Genomic DNA, 22,074 nt, shown 5'->3' with positions numbered 1-22,074 from the left:
GGATCAAGTACACACTATGGTTTCAGTATTACAGAGAAAAAGGTAATAATTTAAAAAAAACAAAAATGGATTATTTGTATAAAATGGAGTCTATGGGAGACGGCCTGCCCATAATTCTCAATTTACTGGATAACTAGTTTCCGGATAACTGATCCCATACCTGTACTTTTCATGCGTATCAACTGCTTCCCTTAATGTATTTGCTCCTGTGCCTGTTACAGCTGCTCTGGACTATGTCAAAGCTCACCCACTGGATCCCATTGACACCGTTCATTTTGAGAAGGAGTGTGGCGTGGGGGTGACCGTTACCCCAGAACAAATAGAAGAAGCTGTGAGTATTGTAAAGCACTACAAAAAAAATATAATATAAATACACTGAACGGCAGACATATAGGTGGTCAATATTCCACAGAGCCCCCTTGTGCTGGCAACTAAATTGGGGCACATATATGTGAATAATGAGGGAATTCAGCAGCTTCTTGTGTATTGTTCCATGTGTCCAACAAGCCACATGGAACCTGCACTTTGTATACAAAAGTCAAGCAAGTTCTAGTTCATTGATTTGTAGACAAGTTTCCAGCAAACGTCAGCAAATCACTCAACTCTACTAGCTTCAAGCTGGCAAATGGTATTGGAGAGTTTCATGCAACTAGGTTTACAAGTGTGTGTCCTAGCTGATGCTTTCATTGGTGGGGTGGGGGGTGAAATGTGTGACGCTAACCTTAAAGGGGTTGTTCTCCTTTAAATTAACTGTTAGTATGATGTAGAAAGCGATATTCTGAGACAATTTGCAATTGGTTTTCAGTTTTTATTATTTGTGGTTTCTGAAAATGTTTGGGTCACGACCAAGCAGTTCTGGCTTCCCCGCCCGTTTTGTGACATCACTACGGGGCGGGCGCGGGTCTATAAATAGAGGGCAGCAGCAGGCCCGGGCCGAGTGAGGTTTGGGAAGGGGTGGGTTAGGATCAGGTGCGGGTTGAGAAATTCGCGACCCGCACATCACTATTTTTCTGCAGCTCTACCGTTTGCACTTTAAGCAATCTGGTTGCTAGGGTCCAAATTACCCTAGCATTGATTTAAATAAGAGACTGGAATAGAAATAGAATAGAAAGATGAGTAATAAAAAGTAGTACTAGCAACACATTTGTAGCTTACAGAGCATTTTGACCCCCGTTTGAAAGATGCAAAGAGTCAGAAGAAGAAGGCCAATCATTCAATAACTATTAAAAAAAACAGAAAAAACGAAGACCAATTGAAAAGTTGCTGAGAATTATCCATTCTATAACATACTAAAAAAGCAAGGTAAGGTGAACCACCCCTTTGAAGATATTCAGTAGTTTCAATACAAGTCTGACCAGGGGTAACAACCATTTGCAAACACTGGGGACGTTGTTAGATTGGATCTCTGCTTAACAGTTGCCTTTAACTTGAATAACTTTTCCTTTGCCAGCAGTATACACAGGGATGGAATGTGCACATAATAATCCCTAGGCCTTTTTTTTGGTCTATTTTAGCTGAGCATAGCTAACCTGCTTATAAATCACTAATTTTATTTGAAGAATGGAATTTATAGTTCAGCAGCCTGGAACATTTTTATAGTAGAATATTTGAATAGACTTTATTTCAAGTGTTAACAGAGAGGGAGATACTGTATGTCATGATTTACTCCTGTGGTACAGAAAAAGGAGATTGAAACAGGTCCATAGTTCTGAACGCTGCACAGGCTCTGAATCACATAATAGCAATAACTATATAGGGGCTATAAAAACACATTATGGGTAGCAGGGCTGTAAACGTGAATGCTTTCATACAAAACAATATAATCGCTCTTGTGAGTCAAAGCTCTTAGGGCTTATACAGCGGAACAGCACCAAATGATGATTATACAGCCCTGCTGCCATTGAAGGGAAAGTTGCTGTCAGGGTCAAGAATCCTCTGGCCTTGCTGATGTTGCTGAATTACAGCACACCCCCCATACCCTTCAGCTGCCAGGTTTCAATAAGATACCTTTAAAGGGGTTGTTCACCTTTCAATTAATTTTTAGCATGATCATTGTCGAACTAGGGGGCCCAGAGCCCACCGGGGCTTCTGTCTCTGTGCAGCCCCTGTGGACCCTGAGGGCTGCTGCCTCAGGTCCTCCCATCCGGTAACACTCCTCTCTCCCCCCCTCCTCTCCGGCACTGTCTGACGTGCATGCGCACTTGCGCACACAAGTGGCGGGAGGTTGTCTGAAGGGAGGCCCTGAGGCAGTAGCCCTCAGGGTTCGGAGATGGGGCCCTGAGACAGAAGAAATCCAGGTTGAGGATTTGGGCTGGCTGGGCCCACTAGAGCCGGGGGCCCAGTGGGTTTTTTCCCGGTGTCCTGCCGGCCCAGTCCGACCCTGACCATGATGTAGAGAGGCATATTCTAAGACAATTTGCGAATGGTTTTAATTTTTTATAATTTGTGGTTTTTGAGTTAGTTAGCTTTTTAGTCAGCAGCTCTCCAGTCTTCAATTTCAGCAATGTGGTTGCTGGAGTCTAGATTACCCTAGCAACCATGCACTGATTTGAGTAAGAGACTGGAATATGAATAGGAGAGGCTTGAATAGAAAATTGAGTTAAAAAAAAGTAGCAATAACAATGCATTTGTAGCCTTACAGAGGATTACTTTTAAGAAGAATACAAATAATTTAAGAACTATAAAAAATAATGAAAAAATAAAAGTTGCTTAGAATTAGCCATTTTATCACATACTAAAAGTTGTTCACCTTTGAGATAACTTTTAGTATGATGTAGAGAGCGATATTCTGAGATAATTTGCAATTTGTTTTAATTTTTTTTATTAATAAAGGTTTTTGAGTTATTTAGCTTTTTATTCAGAAGTTCTTCAATTTGCATTTCAAGCAATCTGGTAACTAGGGCACAAATTACCCTAGCAACCATAAATTGATTTGAATAAGAGACTGGAAAATGAATAGGAGAGATCAGCAATAAAAAGTAACAATACATTTGTAGCCTTACAGAGCATTTGTTTTTGTTTTTTTAGAAAGGGACAGCGATGCACATTTGAAAGCTGCAAAGAATCAGAAGAAAAGACAAATAACTTTAAAACTATTAAAAAAAAAAAAAAAAAAACAATGGAAAAGTTGCTTAGAATTTGGGTTGGTTCTATAATATATAAGTTACTTTTAAAGGTGAACCACCCCTTTAAGGGTGAATCACTCCCTTTAATACAGTTATTCTGTGCAATGAGCACACCTACAAAATACCAGGGTGTTCCATCCTATGACCCTTAAGCTACTGTTGAACCAAAGATTAACTTACTTGACCATGTACCTGACTGGGATTCTAAGTAAGCCCTGGCAAGTACATTGAGACCCAAACAGCCCCTCACAAGCCCAGTAAACATTGTTTGTTTATGGCATTTTACAGCAACCTGAATCTACAGATTAGCAGTTCAGGCTTGACTGTTGCCCAAATGTATCTAAAGCCTTTTTTGTTTTTTCAGATTTTTTTTGTACTGTCTCTTTAAGAAACCACTGCAGCTTCCGAATTCCCTGCAGAATTATGCTTAGCTCAGGGGATTACAGATCCTGACATATGAGATGAGATTTATGATATTTCTCTGCAGTCTATGAGAAAATGACCCTGCCATGGAGAGTTTGATTTATAGCCCATTTAGCCAAGCATCCACCTCCATGACAGCCCAGCCCACAAGATCACACCCTTTTATGGTTTCTCGATAGGGGATTATAACACAACAAGGGAACTATAGGTAGGGCTGTGGCAAACTGAAACTGCAAGTATCCCCTTCATGTATGCTTGGGAAGAAAAACGCAAAAGGAATTTGCTTATACATACACCCCTCAACAGTGTTGGACTGGGTCATCTAGGGTCCACCAGGGAACCCTGACCCCACTTTACAGTATTAGATGCTAATGCTATAGGTTTATATTAGGGATGCACCGAATCCAGGATTCGTTTCGGGATTCGGCCTTTTTCAGCAGGATTCGGCCAAATACTACTTCTGGGCCAAACCGAATATGAATCCTAATTTACATATGCAAATTTGGGTCGGGAAGGGAAATTTTATGGTTTATATATAGGCCCATGGGGGGAAATGATAGATAGGAATTATCCTATGTTGGGGCCCACTATGGCCTGGATCTACTCTGGTAGGCTAGGCTAACTTATGGCACTAGTAATTTATTTTCTGCCTATTTCAAACCAGTGGAGCAGCATCTGAACCCAATCGTGCAGCCTGTTATTTGCTTTGCATGCAGTTTCCATTAAAGTAAATGACAGACTACGTGGTTGGCTTTGGTTCTTCTCCACCAGCCAAAAACCCAGGTGGAGAATATGGTACCTGTGCCATGAGGTCCCACTTTCCAGCTGCTGATACTGACCCTCCGTACAATCACAAAACCATGGGGCTGATTTAATAGTATAAGAGGCTCCAGTGCCCTTGCCTGTGGGAAGCAATCAGCAATCCGTTTTGGCTGCAAATTAAAAAAATTAACACAGACGTATGATTGGTTGCTTTAGGAATCTACACTGTTGCACATTACCAACTGTGTGTAAATCTGCTTTACAGGCCAGTCTTAAAGGAGAACTAAACCCTAAAAATGAATGTGGCTTGAAATGCCATATTTTATACACTGAACTTATTGCACCAGCCTAAAGTTTCAACTTGTCAATAGCAGCAATGATCCAGGACTTCAAACTTGTCACAGGGGGTCACCATCTTGGAAAGTGTCTGTGACACTCACATGCTCAGTGGGCTCTGAGCAGCTGTTGAGAAGCTAAGCTTAGGGGTCGTCACTAATTATCCAGCAGAAAATGAGGTTGGTCTGTAATATAAACTGATGCTACAGGGCTGATTATTAAATTCTGATGCTAATTACACTGTTTTCTGTGCTGCCATGTAGTAATTATCTGTATTAATTACTAATCAGCCTTATATTGTGACATTTCTATTCTATGTGTACTGTATATTGTGAGTTGGTCCCTAAGCTCAGTAAGTGACAGCAGCACAGAGCATGTGCAGTGAATCAGCAGAAAAGAAGATGGGGAGCTACTGGGGCATTTTTGGAGACACAGATCTTTACTGCTAAATGGCTGTGGTTGCCTTGGGCTGGTACAGAAGCTCAAAACATAAAGTATAACATTTATAGTCTACTTCTTTAGTTAAGCTTTAGTTCTCCTTTACCTAAAGCCTTACTTTGGGCACTGCTCTGCCTGCCTAGAATGCTCTGTGCATGCAGTGCCAGGATTCTGCTGAATTTGTACTGTCACTGAATGTTAGCTGCAATACAGCAGTGTGCGTTCTAACTCTCTAGTTGGGCAGTTGCGAGTCTAATAACGCTGTGATTGCTTTATTCTACTCATTAATGGGATTATTTTAGTTACAGCACCTGTAATAACTCTTGTATTTATGCAAGTATATTTATGTGTTTGTCTCTCCCCTCCCAGGTGGAAGCTGTGATTCAGAAATTCAAAGCACAGTTGCTGGCAGAACGCTATCGCTTTAACATGGGCTTGTTAATGGGTGAGACACAAAGCCTTCCTCATGTCCAACAAGCAGAATTGCAAGTTGCTAGCGACTGTTTGTGTTCCAAATTATAGGCATTTATCAGTGGCTCTTGTATAGCTACAATTGTCTTGGTGCAAACTGACTTGGCAAATGTGTCAGCCTTAAAAGAAGTTCATATATGAGAGAACATATTATATGGATAGTTTCTGCATTCTTGTCCTTGTTTTTCAACTAATCAAGTGGCCACGCAGCTCGCTTGGAGAAGAGGAAATATTATTGTGCTCCGTTGGGGCTAAATCCTTCGTTATACTGCCAGCCAGCTAGGTGCTAAAGCTAAAAAAAAGGGAATTTCTGGGTAGCATTTGCAATCCATTTAGGCAGTAAAGGCTAAATATAGAACTCAAACTTCCATGTCACTGTTACTGACCCTTTAATGTTAAATGCATCAAATTAGTTTGTATGTGTCACTCACAATGACCACTACCTGTCAATCACTAACCGGCTCACATGTTAAAGTGCAGGTGTTCTGAACTAATACATAAGGTAAGATCAGGCCCTGGTCAGTAGTGGTGGCCCGTGGCTAAATCAGTCACTACTACACGTTTAAAGTAGGAATGTCTGTCCTATGGCACAGTAACGTCAAAAAATTAAATTGTTTTAAAGTAATAAAAATATAATACAGGGTTGACCTGCACTGGTAAAACTGCTGTGTTTGCTTCAGAAACACTACTATTGTTTATATAAATAAGCTGCTGTGTAGCAATGGGGGCAGCCATTCAAAGGGGAAAAGGCTCAGATTACACAGCAGATAAGCTCTCTAAAACACAATGGTGTTATCTGTTATCCACTATTTAACCTGTGACATATAGCCTTTTTTTCAATTTCCATCAGCTTGTTTATATGAACTATAGTAGTGTTTCTGAAGCAAACACATCAGTCCCTTCCCACTGACTATGTCACAGTCCCTTCCCACTGACTATTATCCCACTGTTACTATAGGCACCATCTCTCCCTACTATACCTGCTATCCCACAGTCACACTCCCTTCCCAGAGACTATTATCCCACTGTTACTATAGGCACCATCTCTCCCTACTATACCTGCTATCCCACAGTCACACTCCCTTCCCAGAGACTATTATCCACTGTTACTATAGGCACCATCTCTCCCTACTATACCTACTATCCCACAGTCACACTCCCTTTCCAGAGACTATTATCCCACTGTTACTATAGGCACCATCTCTCCCTACTATACCTGCTATCCCACAGTCACACTCCCTTCCCAGAGACTATTATCCCACTGTTACTATAGGCACCATCTCTCCCTACTATACCTGCTATCCCACAGTCACACTCCCTTCCCAGAGACTATTATCCACTGTTACTATAGGCACCATCTCTCCCTACTATACCTGCTATCCCACAGTCACACTCCCTTCCCAGAGACTATTATCCACTGTTACTATAGGCACCATCTCTCCCTACTATACCTGCTATCCCACAGTCACACTCCCTTCCCAGAGACTATTATCCACTGTTACTATAGGCACCATCTCTCCCTACTATACCTGCTATCCCACAGTCACAGTCCCTTCCCAGAGACTATTATCCACTGCTACTATAGACACCATCTCTCCCTACTATACCTGCTATCCCACAGTCACACTCCCTTCCCAGAGACTATTATCCACTGTTACTATAGACACCATCTCTCCCTACTATACCTGCTATCCCACAGTCACACTCCCTTCCCAGAGACTATTATCCACTGTTACTATAGGCACCATCTCTCCCTACTATACCTGCTATCCCACAGTCACACTCCCTTCCCAGAGACTATTATCCCACTGTTACTATAGGCACCATCTCTCCCTACTATACCTGCTATCCCATAGTCACACTCCCTTCCCAGAGACTATTATCCACTGTTACTATAGGCACCATCTCTCCCTACTATACCTGCTATCCCACAGTCATACTCCCTTCCCAGAGACTATTATCCCACTTTTACTATAGGCACCATCTCTCCCTACTATACCTGCTATCCCATAGTCCCACTCCCTTCCCAGAGACTATTATCCACTGTTACTATAGGCACCATCTCTCCCTACTATACCTGCTATCCCACAGTCATACTCCCTTCCCAGAGACTATTATCCACTGTTACTATAGACACCATCTCTCCCTACTATACCTGCTATGTCACAGTCCCTTCCCACTGACTATTATCCCACTGTTACTATAGGCACCATCTCTCCCTACTATACCTGCTATCCCACAGTCACAGTCCCTTCCCAGAGACTATTATCCACTGTTACTATAGGCACCAGCTCTCCCTACTATACCTGCTATCCCACAGTCACACTCCTTTCCCAGAGACTATTATCCACTGTTACTATAGGCACCATCTCTCCCTACTATACCTGCTATCCCTCAGTCACACTCCCTTCCCAGAGACTATTATCCACTGTTACTATAGGCACCATCTCTCACTACTATACCTGCTATCTCACAGTCACACTCCCTTCCCAGAGACTATTATCCACTGTTACTATAGACACCATATCTCCCTACTATACCTGCTATCCCACAGTCACAGTCCCTTCCCTGTTGCACAGGGAACTCCTCTACTATCTAAATAACCTTTTCATTTTACCCTTTGTTGTGACTGATTTGGTTTACAGACATGCAGGAATACATTATGCAGTTTAAGTACCAAACTTGGAGTAGCTCCAATTTCCCTGTTTAGCTCAGTAACAAAAGCAATTAAAAAAAAAAAAGCCACAAGTGCTTGCTATTACTGCCAGAGAGCCATTGGAATAATTTCCAAGCTTGCACATAACTTGCTAAGAACTGTGATTTATTACTAAGTTAGGCCAGGGATTAATCCTCCCTCTTGCATTAGTGGTGTATTTAGAAAGCCAGGAGGTCACTTAACCAATACAATGCTGAATATTGCTTTCCATCTTAAGATAATTGAAGGGCTTGCTCACTTTTCAGCATGCTGATAGCATTTTCAGTTGCAGGCTGAAAAGAGGCAGACTAGGTAGGCTAATAAAAATAAAGACCAGTTGGAAAGTCTACATTAGAACCCAGATTTTTTGTAGAATTTGTTTCACAGATTATTCAACAATCATTTGTGGTCCTGCACCTGTATGCTCCTTTAGTTTTTTCCTGGATTTCATGTTCATTCTGCACAGCCCCTTGAGAAGCATAAAAGCAGGGTTCTACTGTATTTACACTTGAACTTCTTTTTTAAGTGTAGCATAGTATTTTTTATTGCTTTGAATTGGTCAGAAACTTTAAACAATAAAAAAAAAACATTTTTTACATTAAAAGGTAATGCCACCCTGTCCTATAAAAAAGTGACAGTGTTATTTGCTTTAACCACACCAGACCTTGGCTTTCTGACTGTTCAATTGTATAAAAATCCACCATACAGTAGAACTCTGCCTTTTAAGTTTCCCAAGGGACAGAAAGAAACAAACTTAAAGTTCAGGAAACCATAAAATCTGGGGGAGGGGGGGAATGAATGACGCGTACAAGTGTGGGACCACAAATAATCAGAGAATAATCTTGGAAAACGTAAATACGGGAGGACTTAAAATCAGAGTTCTACTGTATTCCGTAGTACTGTAGCACTATCTGTAACTTACTTTTCATACATTTTTTTTATAGGCATAGCATGATCCTTAAATATCTTCTTAAATATCTATTTCAGCAACTCCCACCAAACAGTACTGTAGGCACTGGACAGTGGTTGGAAAACTGGAAGAGGGGTTCCTTTTGGTGGGCATAAAGCAATGGAAGGGAGGCCATGTATGTGGCATAACTAAATGTTATTAGTACTGGTATCAGAACAGCAGTTGTATGTTAGCTGAGACTAATACCTGCCAAAATAATCTTATTTAGTTGCCCTTTGAATGTAATACTGTAATATGTCATGTGGATCTAATGATATTCAGCTGTGACATTTATTACATTGTCACACCCTCCTATCAAATTTCCATTCAAATTATTACTCCTATGGATCACGTAAAATCGTCTCCTCCTTCTCCTGTACTCAGTTTACACCCCTCCCCAGGTACTATGGAGAATTAACCTGTTCACCTCAAAGCATTTTCCCACAGGAGCCATAATACTCATGCCTAATCTAATCCTATATGTCATCTTGGTACTGCGTCCCACTGCCTGTGTTCATCTCCTGCTGGTGACACTTGCTGGGTGGCTGCACAGCCAACGTCCATCACTTTTGAAGACCTGCCGCCTTCTGCTTTAGGCCCTAAAGTTTGGGAACCTCTGCTTTGGACCCAACTCCCAGTTTCCAGACGATGTCTGTAATCTGTACCATGGGCCTAAAGGTGGCCATAGATTACAATTACGATCTTTCTTGGAAAAGATCTTTCCAAGAAAGATTGTCTGTTTCAATACACACATGTAGAGCTGAATCGTCAGATATACAGACAGAAACAATACAATTCTACCTGTATCTGACGATTCAGCACTAACAATGGCCGATGTTTGGGTGCCTTAATTTTCTGTCCAGCACGATCGACGAGCCGACCATGATCGCTCAGCTCATTTACCACCATACATGCACTGAATATCGTACGAAAATTCATTTTGTACGATATTATCTGTGCATCTATGGCCACCTTAAGGCAAGATATCAGACTGTGAATGCTACTACTCACTATATGTATACTATGCCTGTCTGCACTTGCCATAAAATGTAGCCCAGCCCAGGGCAGCTGCCCCTATTTACCAGTACTCTGCCAATAGCCCCATACACGTGGCGTTACTAAATATAACAGGGCCCCACACCAAAATATTTTTCAGGCCCCCAAAATGTCAACCAGTTTTACCAACATTTATTGAAATTATATACGAATTAGGGCCTCATGGGGCCCCTATACCGCCTGGGCTCCGCAGTGTCTGCTTCCTCTATAGTTATACACCTCTGGCCAGACAGTATGCTATGAATTAAAGGGGTGGTTCACCTTTCTGTTAACTTTTAGTATGTTATAGAATGGTCAATTCTAAGCAAATTTTCAATTGGTCTTCATTGTTTATGTTTTTATTGTTTTTTTTATTATTTGACTTTTTCTTCTGACTTTCCAGCTTTCAAATAGGGGGAGTCACTGACCCCATATAAAAAACAAATCTCTGTTAGACTGCAAATGTATTGTTATTGGTATGTTTTCATACCTCCCAACTGTCCCTTTTTCGGAGGGACAGTCCCTCTTTTGACAGCTCAACCCGCAGTCCCTCATTTGTACTGGAAAGTCCCTCTTTTCTCTGCACTGAACAGCCAGAAAAAGAAACAAAGTTTCTCACTTAATTCGCTTTTAGCAGAAAGCCCAGAACAGCTAACAGGTGCAAATAAGATACTTTGTAACAATTTTGAGACACAAAAACACAGTTTAGATAAGGAGAAATATTTTCAAACTTTCATAACCTGCCAAATTTTGTAAAACAAACATGGTAATTAGGGGGTGTGGCCACAGAAAGGGGTGTGGTCAAAAAAATTGCTGCGCTATGTGCGGGAAAAAAATTTTTGTCCCTCTTTTTACTTCCAAAATGTTGGGAGGTATGTGTTTTATTTCTCATATTTCCATTCAGGCCCTCTCCTATTCATATTCCAGTCTCTTATGAAAATCAGTGCATAGTTGCTGGGGTAATTTGGACTCTAGTAATCAGATTGCTTAAATAGCAATCTGGAAAGCTGTTGAATAAAAACCTAAATAACTCAAAAACCAAAAATAAGAAATGAAAACCAATTGCAAATTGTCTCAGAATGTCACTTTCAACATCATACTAAAAGTGAACAACCCCTTTAAGCCCTCCATTACTTCTTAAAGGTGTAGTGATCAGCTAACATGGTTAGGACAATGGCATATTGGATGATCCCCAATAGCCTGCCCACCATCGAGTAAAAAAGTGGCCTTTACACAAATCATCAACTTAAAAGCCACAGTGTGAAGTGCCATATTGTTTACCCTTGGAAAATTAAGACAATTGATTAATGTAGTGACCAGACAGCAGTTTTCATTTTCAAAAGGAAGATGAAGAAGAGATGGCATGAATAGAAAGAACAGCAACAAAACAAAAGAATAATGATAACTGGAAGCATAAGGTCAATGACAAACATGGAGATTTGTCTTGGTTACAAAACAGCAGAAAGTTCCCTTGCCCCATTTGCTTTCCATTGTGGGCATTAAGAATCAGGGACTTTTCACTGCCTTTACAATTTTTTTGGGAAATCACTGCCCCCCCCCCCAACAGCAAACCCATTTCACTGGCTTTATGGCTACTGTATATAGCCCTGCCATATTCCATATTGCTGAACAGCAGGGGTCCCCAACCTTTTTTACCCGTGAGCAACATTCAGATGTAAAAAGAGTTGGGGAGCAACACAAGCATGAAAAAAGTTCCTCTGTGGTGCCAAATAAGGGCTGTGATTGTCTATTTGGTAGCCCCTATGTGGACTGGCAGCCTACAGGAGACTCTGTTTGTCAGTACATCTGGTTTTTATGCAACCAAAACTTGGCTCCAAACCTGGAATTCAAAAATAAGCTCCTGCTTTGAGGCCACTGAGATCAACATCCAAGGGGTTGGAGAGCAACATGGTGCTCACGAGCTACTGGTTGGGGATCACTGCTGTGTACAGTGAGTAGATGTGCAAACACAGACTGGTGCCGACGTTAGTGCTGAGATGCAGTGGTGCAAGGTCCTTAGGATAACGTGTGCAGTCGCAGGATAAAAGGGCTACTGTTGCCTGGATAGTGTTCCATTGTACCTGAATACAATGTGTAATATAAGGGCAGTAGGTTGTAGGAAAAAAAATTCTTATTCCTGATGGGGGTGTGTATTTCCTGTTACTCATGTGACACTCTTGACTTCCAAAAAAGCACATAAATGAGCCCAAAACCTTTAAACACATGGTACCCCATCCTTTGTTTATTGATATATGAAAACAAGGGTACATCAGTCATTCAGCATTATTGCAAGAACATCTAAGACTGTAAATAAGCTTCCAGTGGGGCATCTAGGACAGTAAATTTTGGACATTTATTCCAAATAGAGATGCACCGAATCCAGTGTGGGATTCAGCTAGGATTCGTCCTTTTTCAGCAGGATTTGGATTCGGCCGAATCCTTCTGGCCAGCCGAACCGTACCCAAATCCTAATTTGCATATGCAAATTAGGGGCGGGGAGGAAAACAATTTGACTTTTTATCACAAAACAAGGAAGTAAAAAATATTTTCCCAGCCCTAATTTGCATATGCAAATTAGAATTTGGTTAGGTATTCGGCCGAACCTTTCGCAAAGGATTCAGGGGGTTCAGCCAAATCCGAAATAGTGGATTCGGTGCATCCCTAATTCCAAATACTCTATAACTTGCCCCCCCCCCCCAGACACTGCTCCAGGTCCCCTAAGATGGCAAGCTCCACGGTTTTTATAATCATTGCTCTATAGTTTTTTTTTAGTTTTTTCTGCTGCCTGACCTACATTTTGGAAAGCTCTGTTTCAGATTCTTAACTGCATGAACTGCAAATGACAATGTATTTCTGATAATAACAGATGTTTTACAAAAAATATGTACAAATGTATGTATGCAAATTGAGGTTCAGATTTGCTAAAGGGGGATTCGTTTCCACTGCTCCTCTTATGTAGTTATTTGTTCGCTTTGCTCGGCAGGGGATGCCAGGAACCAGCTGAAGTGGGCAGATGGGAAGATTATCAAGAATGAGGTAGATATGCAGGTGAGTGATACTTTATCCACTGTATATGGGCAATTGAACTCTCTTCCCTCCGCTATGTGTTCTATATTCGATGCTCATTTGTGGGCCTTGTCCAATAGTGAGGACACTTGCACCCCTTCCATAAATACCCTCAAGCATTCGCCTTTAATACAGTACATCCTTTTAATTTTCATCCTACCCATGTGGGTGATCCTTGGGTCCTGGGCAATACCCTAAAATTTAGAGCTCTATCAAATTCACTTTCTACAGTGATATTTGTAAATATGTATACAGCTAAACCCTGTTGTTGTTTTTTTTGTTTGTTTTTCCTGGATTTGATGCCATTTTTCCAGGTGCCATATTTTTTTCTCTCCTGGGTTTTATGTTTTCCCTGAATTTATGCCATTTTTGCACGATCCCCTGGAAAACTGCAATTTGGGGTTCTACTGTATTTGGGTAGCAGTGAGGAAGGCAGCAGAGTTAATGTTCTGCTAAAGGTGACCATATAGTTAGCAATAAAAACTGTCAACTTGGTCCCTCCAGATAGCAACTTGTTGTCAATGTATGGGACCTGTCCGACCGTAAATCATCCAGACATCAATCGGGCAGGTTTAAAAATCCCATCTGATATGGAATGCATCTGTCCTAGTCCAACTGCTCTACTGGGATGCACCGAATCCAGGATTCGGTTCGGGATTCGGCCTTTTTCAGCAGGATTCGACCAAATCCTTCTGCCCGACCGAACCTAATCCTAATTTGCATATGCAAATTAGGGGTGGGGAGGGAAATTACATTACTTTTTGTCAAAAAACAAGGTAAAAAAGTAAAAATGTTTCCCCTTCCCACCCTAATTTGCATATGCAAATTAGGATTTGGTTTGGTATTCAGACGAATCTTTCGTGAAGGATTCGGGGGTTCGGCCTCAACCGAAATAGTGGATTCGTTGCATCCTTATGATCCATTTGTTGGCCCTAGGGCCAACCATCAGATCATTCCATGTTGGCCTATCTTGCAGGTGGCTAAATTGGGCTCAGTTCTTCTCATTTTGTGACCTTGCCAAACAAGTGTATCTGGCTGTGTATGACCAGCTTAACTTTGTTGTTCATTACGTCATGTCTAATGATCTGACCTGTTACCTCTGACTTTTGCTTACGCAGGTTTTGCACTTACTTGGCCCAAAGACCGAAGCTGATCTAGAAAAGAAACCAAAGGTATTTGCTGCATAACTATTTTGCCTGTGAATAAAACACACTGTTGACCTCTGTACAAGGTCACACTGATGCACTTTAGTCTGCAGCGATGCTGCTGAATCTGCTGATCTAGTCCTGGTGCATTCCTGCTGGGAGACGTCCAGTCTGCCCATTTTTACATTGTGTTTTGTGACAGAGCAGGGCCCTGACACCGACTAAACCTCTCCATTTGTCAAATGCAAGTTTTAATCTCTAGCCTTTGTTTTTTTAATACTCCGGCCTCGGGTTTAGGTGTGCGTTAGTGACAATATTTTAAAGGCGATGTAATCTTAACAACAACATTTTACCTAATAAAAGAAAATCCAATTTTCCCTATATGCATTAATTTCCATGGTTTTAAAGATATTTAAAAGTATGATAGTTATTGAAAGCAGTTTCTGTCTGTCTCTTTCTGTCCTGCTTCTCCTGTCTCTTAAAACAATGTAGCAGAACTCAGCCATGCATGTTTTTTCACAAGACTGTTAATCAGCCTTCCTTAGCTGTATTGTTTTAAAATTCAGAACCACCAGGGCAGAGAATAGAATAGACATTATCTGCTTTTAGTAGCAATGACTGTTGCAAATCATTTTAAAGCCAATCAGAATTTCCAGTGAATGTATTTTGTTGTGAATGTATTGTGTTGCTTAGAACTATAATTTCATTAGACAACATTTTGGTTTTGGGGTTTACATGTTCTTTAACAATTCCAGACCAGTTATAAGGCCTATGATATTGTAACCAGGGGAATCTACACAGAACAAATGGGTTGTTATGGCTAATTTGCCACTTGACCGCTACTTTTGATGGTTGTGGAGCAGTGTGTGGGGTGGGGGTCCTGCAAAAAAACAAAACAAAAACAAAACTGACAGGTTTCAGAGGCTCAGGGGCGGGCTTTGGGCAGGTTGGGGGTTGGTCATGCACAGTGGCGTAACTACTCACCGGCAGGCCCTGGTATATGATGAGCACCTGGGCCCCCCTGTCGGGCCCTCCCCCCTATGAATCGAGTGCGCTGTAAAATCTCTCCCTGCCCAACCACCCATGATATCCATTATCGTGGCTCCGGTGGGCCCCAAGAGGGTACGGGCCCATCGCACCGCCTGCACCCCTGGTAGTTATGCCACTGGTCATGCATGTTCCAAGGTTCTTTTACTATAGTTAGAGGAAATATTGAGTTGGGTGCTCCCATCTGCCCCTGTGACCCTGCCAAGGGCTAGCCACATCTGTTAGAAACCTTTTTTAATAAAGACAACGTAAGCCAGGGGTGTCCAACCTTTTGGCTTCCCTGGGCCACATTGAAAAAAGAAAAATTGTTTGGGGCCACACATGAAATACACAAACACTTTTGATTTATAAAAGTAAAGAAAATACACAGAAAAGAACTACAATTCCAGTTGGATAACCAGATGGAGCTATACACTGGAATATGGTACACCTGGATATTAAATAGACTTATTATTATGACGTTTCCTCGGGAACTGAGCGTTTCAATCTGGGCCGTATTCATATCCATCGCGGCCCTCGGGCCGCAGGTTGGACAACCCTGACGTAAGCCCTCTTGATTTAAACCGGTCAAACTGAAGACATTCCATGTTTGGGCTTTGTAAGGTAGCTAAGACTACCAGTGAACAGATAATCCCCCTGCATGATGGACTCCTGCTAACAAATTTGTCACAACAAGAGGTGAAGGGAGGGTGGATCTTTTCTGATAATCAAGGACCAAATATGAAGCTGCTTTAGTTTCCCTGTTTGCCGTGTTTAGTGTAATAAATTTAAAAAAAAAAAAAGTTTTTGCGATTGAAACAATAGGCAAAAACTTGTACTCCTGTTGAAAAAGGGGGTGTATGCCTAAAATCTTTTTATCTATTTTAATTAAAAAAAAAAAAAAATCCATGTTTTCCTATTTTTTTGCCATTCTAAGGGTCAGGGCACACACTCAGATTCTGGGAGATTAGTAGCCCAGAGCCGGAGAAGAGGAGATTTGTCGCTGGGCGACGCTTCGTTTTCTAAAGCGCCGCAAGTGCCTTCCAGCTGTCAGTTTTTCATTCTAGCCGGCGGGAAGGCAGTTCAGGGAGATTGTCGCCCCGAAGAAGAGGAGATTTGTCGCCGGGCGACGAATCTCCCTGGATCTGCCTGTGTGCCCTTACCCTAAGGGTTGTGACACACGGGCAGATTCGGGGAGATTTAGTCACCTGGCGCCGGAAGTTCCCTCACGCGGAAACTTCGGGCGACTTCGGAAAACAAGTGCCACGCACGCTTTAGTGCAGGCGACTTTTCATTATAGCAGACGGGAAGACACGCAAAGGCAGTTTGGGGAGATTGTCGCCCAGAAGAAGAGGCAATTAGTCGCCAGGGGACTAAATCTCCCCTAATCTGCCCATGTGTCACAACCTTAACGGTAAGGCCAGACGAGGAGATTCGGGGAGGTTTTGTCGCCAGTTGACAAAACCTCCCCGAATCTCCTCTTCTGGCCTTGCCCTAAAGCACCAGTTTGAAAGTTGAGCTATTTTCACTGGACTTGCCCCCCCTTCCTTTATACATAGGGCAATTTGTTCAGAACTGCCTATCTACCTTTAAACAAACAAACAAACCTTTCCCTTCTATAAGCAGCAGCCTTTGATTATAGCTCATTATTAGGAGTTTCTCAGTGGGTGGGTAATTCGTTTTATCCGTTCTTTTGAAGTTCTTTGGGACCAGAAGTGACAGGAAGTACTTAAAGGGATACTGTCATGGGAAAAAAAATTTTTTCAAAATGAATCAGTTAATAGTGCTGTTCCAGCAGAATTCTGCACTGAAATCCATTTCTCAAAAGAGCAAACAGATTTTTTTTATATTCAATTTTGAAATCTGACATGGGGCTAGACATATTGTCAATTTCCCAGCTGCCCCTGGTCATGTGACTTGTGCCTGCACTTTAGGAGAGAAATGCTTTTTGGCAGGCTGCTGTTTTTCCTTCTCAATGTAACTGGATGTGTCTCAGTGGGACATGGGTTTTTACTATTGAGTGTTGTTCTTAGATCTACCGGGCAGCTGTTATCTTGTGTTAGGGAGCTGCTATCTGGTTACCTTCCCATTGTTCTTTTGTTTGGCTACTGGGGGGAAAAAGGGAGGGGTTGATATCACTCCAACTTGCAGTAAAGAGTGATTGAAGTTTATCAGAGCACAAGTGACATGACTTTGGGTAGCTGGGAAATTGACAAAATGTCTAGCCCCATGTCAGATTTCAAAATTGAATATAAAAAAATCTGTTTGCTCTTTTGAGAAATGGATTTCAGTGCAGAATTCAGCACTATTAACTGATTCATTTTGAAAAAATTTTTTTCCCCATGACAGTATCCCTTTAAGTGAAAATGGCTTCATATTCTTGTTTACTGCTAGAAAAAAACATTATTTTTTAATTAAAACAATAGGCAAAACGCATATTCAGCACAAGCCCCATTTATTCAGCTTATGTTGAAAAGGGGAGTAAATGGTCCCTTTAATGTTGCCGCTGGTACTGGTATTTGAATAGAAAAACGTGCATGCTTTTGTAAGAGATAAATCAAGAAAATGCAGTGTTCACTCTTTATTATAATATAAAAAGATGGTGGAATAAACTCCTAAATCTGCTGGGACATTGGAAGATCTCTACTTTGTTTGGGGACCCGTTAAAGAACTTGCAAGGGTAATACTTGCTCTTTGAATCCCTAAGGGCAGAGACACAAGAGAAGATTCGGAGACATTTAGTCACCTGGCGACAAATCGCCTCTTCTTCGGGGCGACTAATCTCCCTAAACTGCCTTCCTGCCGGTTAGAATCTAAATCGCCGGTGGGATGGCACTCGGAACAATTAGTTTACCGAAGTTGCCTCACAAGGAAACTTCGAGCAACTTCTTAAAACGAAGCATTCCTATTGCCATCCCGCCGACGATTTAGGTTCTAGCCGGCGGGAAGGCTTTTCGGGGATTAGTCGCCCGAAGAAGAGGCGATTTGTCACCGGGCGACTAAATCTCCCCGAATCTTCACGTATGTCTCTGCCCTTAATTCCACCAGATTTCACACTCTTTTTCTTGTAACCTTTTTCATTGCAGGGGACTACAGTGCCACCTAGTGTTGTGCTGTGTTTTCCCTTTTCTAATCCATTTTTCTCATTTCAATGCACTCTGTATTGTCAATGATGAATTAAATGGTTCATTTGGAAGAATCTTCCAGCCCTCCCTGCTATACTGGTATGGGATCAGTTATCCGGAAACCCGTATCTCATTGACTCCATTTTATCCAACTGATCTAAATTTTAAAAAGTTATTTCCTTTATTCTCTGTAATAATAAACCAGTAGCTTGTACTTGATCCCAACTAATATATAATTAATTCTTATTGGAAGCAAAACCAGCTTATTGGATTTATTTAATGTTTACATGATTTTCTAGTAGACAAAGTAGGAAGATACAAATTACAGGAAAAGATCTGTTATCCAGAAAACTCCAGTTACAGAGCAATCTCGATGCCAGTTCCCATGCCCATCTTAATGTATAGACCCCAAATCACCCCACAGTCACCTACCATTAACTTAAAGGGATCCTGTCATTGGAAAACATGTTTTTTTCCAAAACGCATCAGTTAATAGTGCTGCTCCAGCAGAATTCTGCACTGAAATCCATTTCTCAAAAGAGCAAACAGATTTTTTTTATATTCAATTTTGAAATCTGACATGGGGCTAGATATTTTGTCAATTTCCCAGCTACCCCTGGTCATGTGACTTGTGCCTGCACTTTAGGAGAGAAATGCTTTCTGGCAGGCTGCTGTTTTTCCTTCTCAATGTAACTGAATGTGTCTCAGTGGGACATGGGTTTTTACTATTGAGTGTTGTTCTTAGATCTACCAGGCAGCTGTTATTTTGTGTTAGGGAGCTGCTATCTGGTTACCTTCCCATTGTTCTTTTGTTTGGCTGCTGGGGGGGAAAAGGGAGGGGGTGATATCACTCCAACTTGCAGTACAGCAGTAAAGAGTGATTTGAAGTTTATCAGAGCACAAATCACATGACTTGGGGCAGCTGGGAAATTGACAATATTTCTAGCCCCATGTCAGATTTCAAAATTGAATATAAAAAAAATCTGTTTCCTCTTTTGAGAAATGGATTTCAGTGCAGAATTCTGCTGGAGCAGCATTATTAACGGATTCATTTTGAAAACATTTTTTTCCCCATGACAGTATCCCTTTAAAATGGAAAAGCGTGACTGCACCAGTGCTCATACAAGCATTTTTAGGCTGCTAAGCACCGGTACTTGTAATGCCATGTGTCAGTGTTATGTGCCAGTGTGAGGTGGTAGGAAGACATGCCTTGCTAGAGCCATTCTCCCTTGACCTCAAAAGAACATCACCGATACTGGTACAGGTATGAGACCTATCATCTTTCAGTAATTTGGATCTTCATACCTTAAGTCTACTAAAAATAATGTAAACATTAAATTAACCCAATAGACTGGATTTGCTTCGAAAAAGGATTAATTATATCTTAGCTGAGATAAAGTACAAGGTACTGTTTTATTATTACAGAAAAAAAAGAAATAATTTTTTGTGGATTATTTGGAATAAAATGGAGTCCTTGGGAGATGGCCTTTCCATAATTAAGAGCTTTCTGGATAATGGTTTCCAGAAAATGGATCCCATACCTGTATAAACATACATTTTAAAGCTGCGTAAACATTGGACACTGGGATTATATTTCTTTATACTCAAGAAATTTAGGTGCATCTCAAAATACATCTCTATTGAAAATCATGTATCCAATATGCTGTTTTTTGCTTCCAATAAGGATTAATTATAATTAAGTTTGGATAATGTACAAGCTACTTTTTTATTTTTTAAAAATGTTAATAATTTGGATACATTGGAGTCTATGGGAGACAGCCTTTCCATAACTTGGGGCTTTCGGTATAATGGGTTTTTGGATAACAGATCCCATACACAGCTAACAATGCCCAGCCACACACATGAAATATATAGGAATACCCAGGCCCTCTTACATTAATCCTGATCTATAAATAGGGTTAATTTTCCCATGAAGAACAGCAGAAGTTTGAGCTATACAGTACTATAGCTAGTAGTACCTGTTTCAAGGGTCCGGGGGAGCAGCAGGATGTGTAGCATTAGCTTAGCTCAGCGCCTGGGAAAATTTGAGTCAGATGCTCAGTCCTAATTCTCCCTCCTTAGCCCTGAAATGTCTGGCAAGCAGGAGAGCCATTGTGGGAGAGTTAAATGAATACAGATGTGCAGTGCTGTGTCAGTCTGGGTAGAAGGAAATCAAACCAAAATACCCACTGAGAAGACCCCTCTTTACCTGAATGTCTGCCGAAGAATACTGACTGCAGTCACAACTCCCCTCTCCAGCAGTCGCTGCTTCCCATACTAATCAATGAGAAACCTGCTACCTCAGTAGTCACAGTTTAAAGTCACATGACTTGGGGTGAGTGCATCCCTAGTTATAATACTTTGGGGTATAGTTTTGCATTTTTGGCCTGTTAGAGCCAAACTGCAATGACCGATCAACCCTATTGATCAAATAAATGAGGGTATGAGAGATTGCACATTCTGGGTCGGTCAGTTTACGCCATACATCCGGTGGTCAACCAGGTTTTTTTTTTTTTTGTTAGATTCTTAGGGACTATAACTTAAAGGAAAACTATACCCCACAAACAACATAGGTCTTTATAGAAAGATTTTGCATAAAACAGCTCATATATAAAATACTGCTTCATGTAAATAAACCATTTTCATAATAATATACTTTTCTAGAAGTATGTGCCATTGGGTAATCATAAATAGAAAATCTAAAAAAAATAAGGGCTGCCCCATGGGATTGTATGATTCGCTGTGCACACAAACATACCAAACAAACCATACTTGTTAGGTCACATGAGCCAATTAACATACAGAGTTCTGTGTTTTGCTTCCACATTCCCTGCTACAGTTAGATTTGCAGTATTTCTGGTCAGGTGATCTCTGAGGCAGCACACAGACCGAGACCATCACGAAATGGGGGTTCAAGGAAAGAGTTGTAAAAGGGCAAGATTTACTTAAATATTTATTCCAGTTTTGTAAGATCTTTTTAATATGCCACTTAATATGATATTAATATGATATAAACTATCTGTTGCTTAAGTATTCATTTTGGGGGTATAGTTTTCCCTTTAACATAGTAAGTTCTGTTGAAAAAAAGACACACGTCCATTAAGTTCCACCTTTTGGGCGTTATGTAATGGAAGGCACTAAGTTTGCCCAAGAGCAGTAACCCATACCAACCAGCTGGTAGAATTTACTGGTGGTCACCTGTTTAAAAGCAAACATCTTATTGGCATATCTCACCTTTCACTCTGGACCTCCTTAACATTGTTACAGATATATATATATATATATATATATATATATATATATATATATATATATATATATATATATATATATATATATATATATATACACACACTGGGGTACCAGTCACCCTGCTATAGTTCCCAGGGCACAAATGCGTGCATGAGTATAAATGAATTCTCTGCATCTCTCCTTCCTTGCGTATGATGTCACTGCCGGCTTGTCTGCAGGAACTGGT

General features: G+C 41.0%; 1 protein-coding gene across 1 annotated transcript in view; it reads left to right on the top strand.

Moving 5' to 3' along the window:
• The window catches only part of qars1.L (glutaminyl-tRNA synthetase 1 L homeolog), an 85,074-nt gene that overhangs the window by 13,808 nt on the left and 49,192 nt on the right, over positions 1-22,074 (top strand). The window contains exons 3-6 of the mRNA XM_018259102.2: positions 222-331; positions 5,454-5,529; positions 13,218-13,282; positions 14,419-14,472. Coding sequence (XP_018114591.1) covers positions 222-331; positions 5,454-5,529; positions 13,218-13,282; positions 14,419-14,472 — 305 coding nt within the window. The remainder of the gene's footprint in view (positions 1-221; positions 332-5,453; positions 5,530-13,217; positions 13,283-14,418; positions 14,473-22,074) is intronic.

Source organism: Xenopus laevis, chromosome 4L, assembly GCF_017654675.1.
Source record: "Xenopus laevis strain J_2021 chromosome 4L, Xenopus_laevis_v10.1, whole genome shotgun sequence".
Lineage (NCBI taxonomy): Eukaryota > Metazoa > Chordata > Amphibia > Anura > Pipidae > Xenopus > Xenopus laevis.
This window is presented reverse-complemented; position numbering and strand designations above follow the sequence as displayed.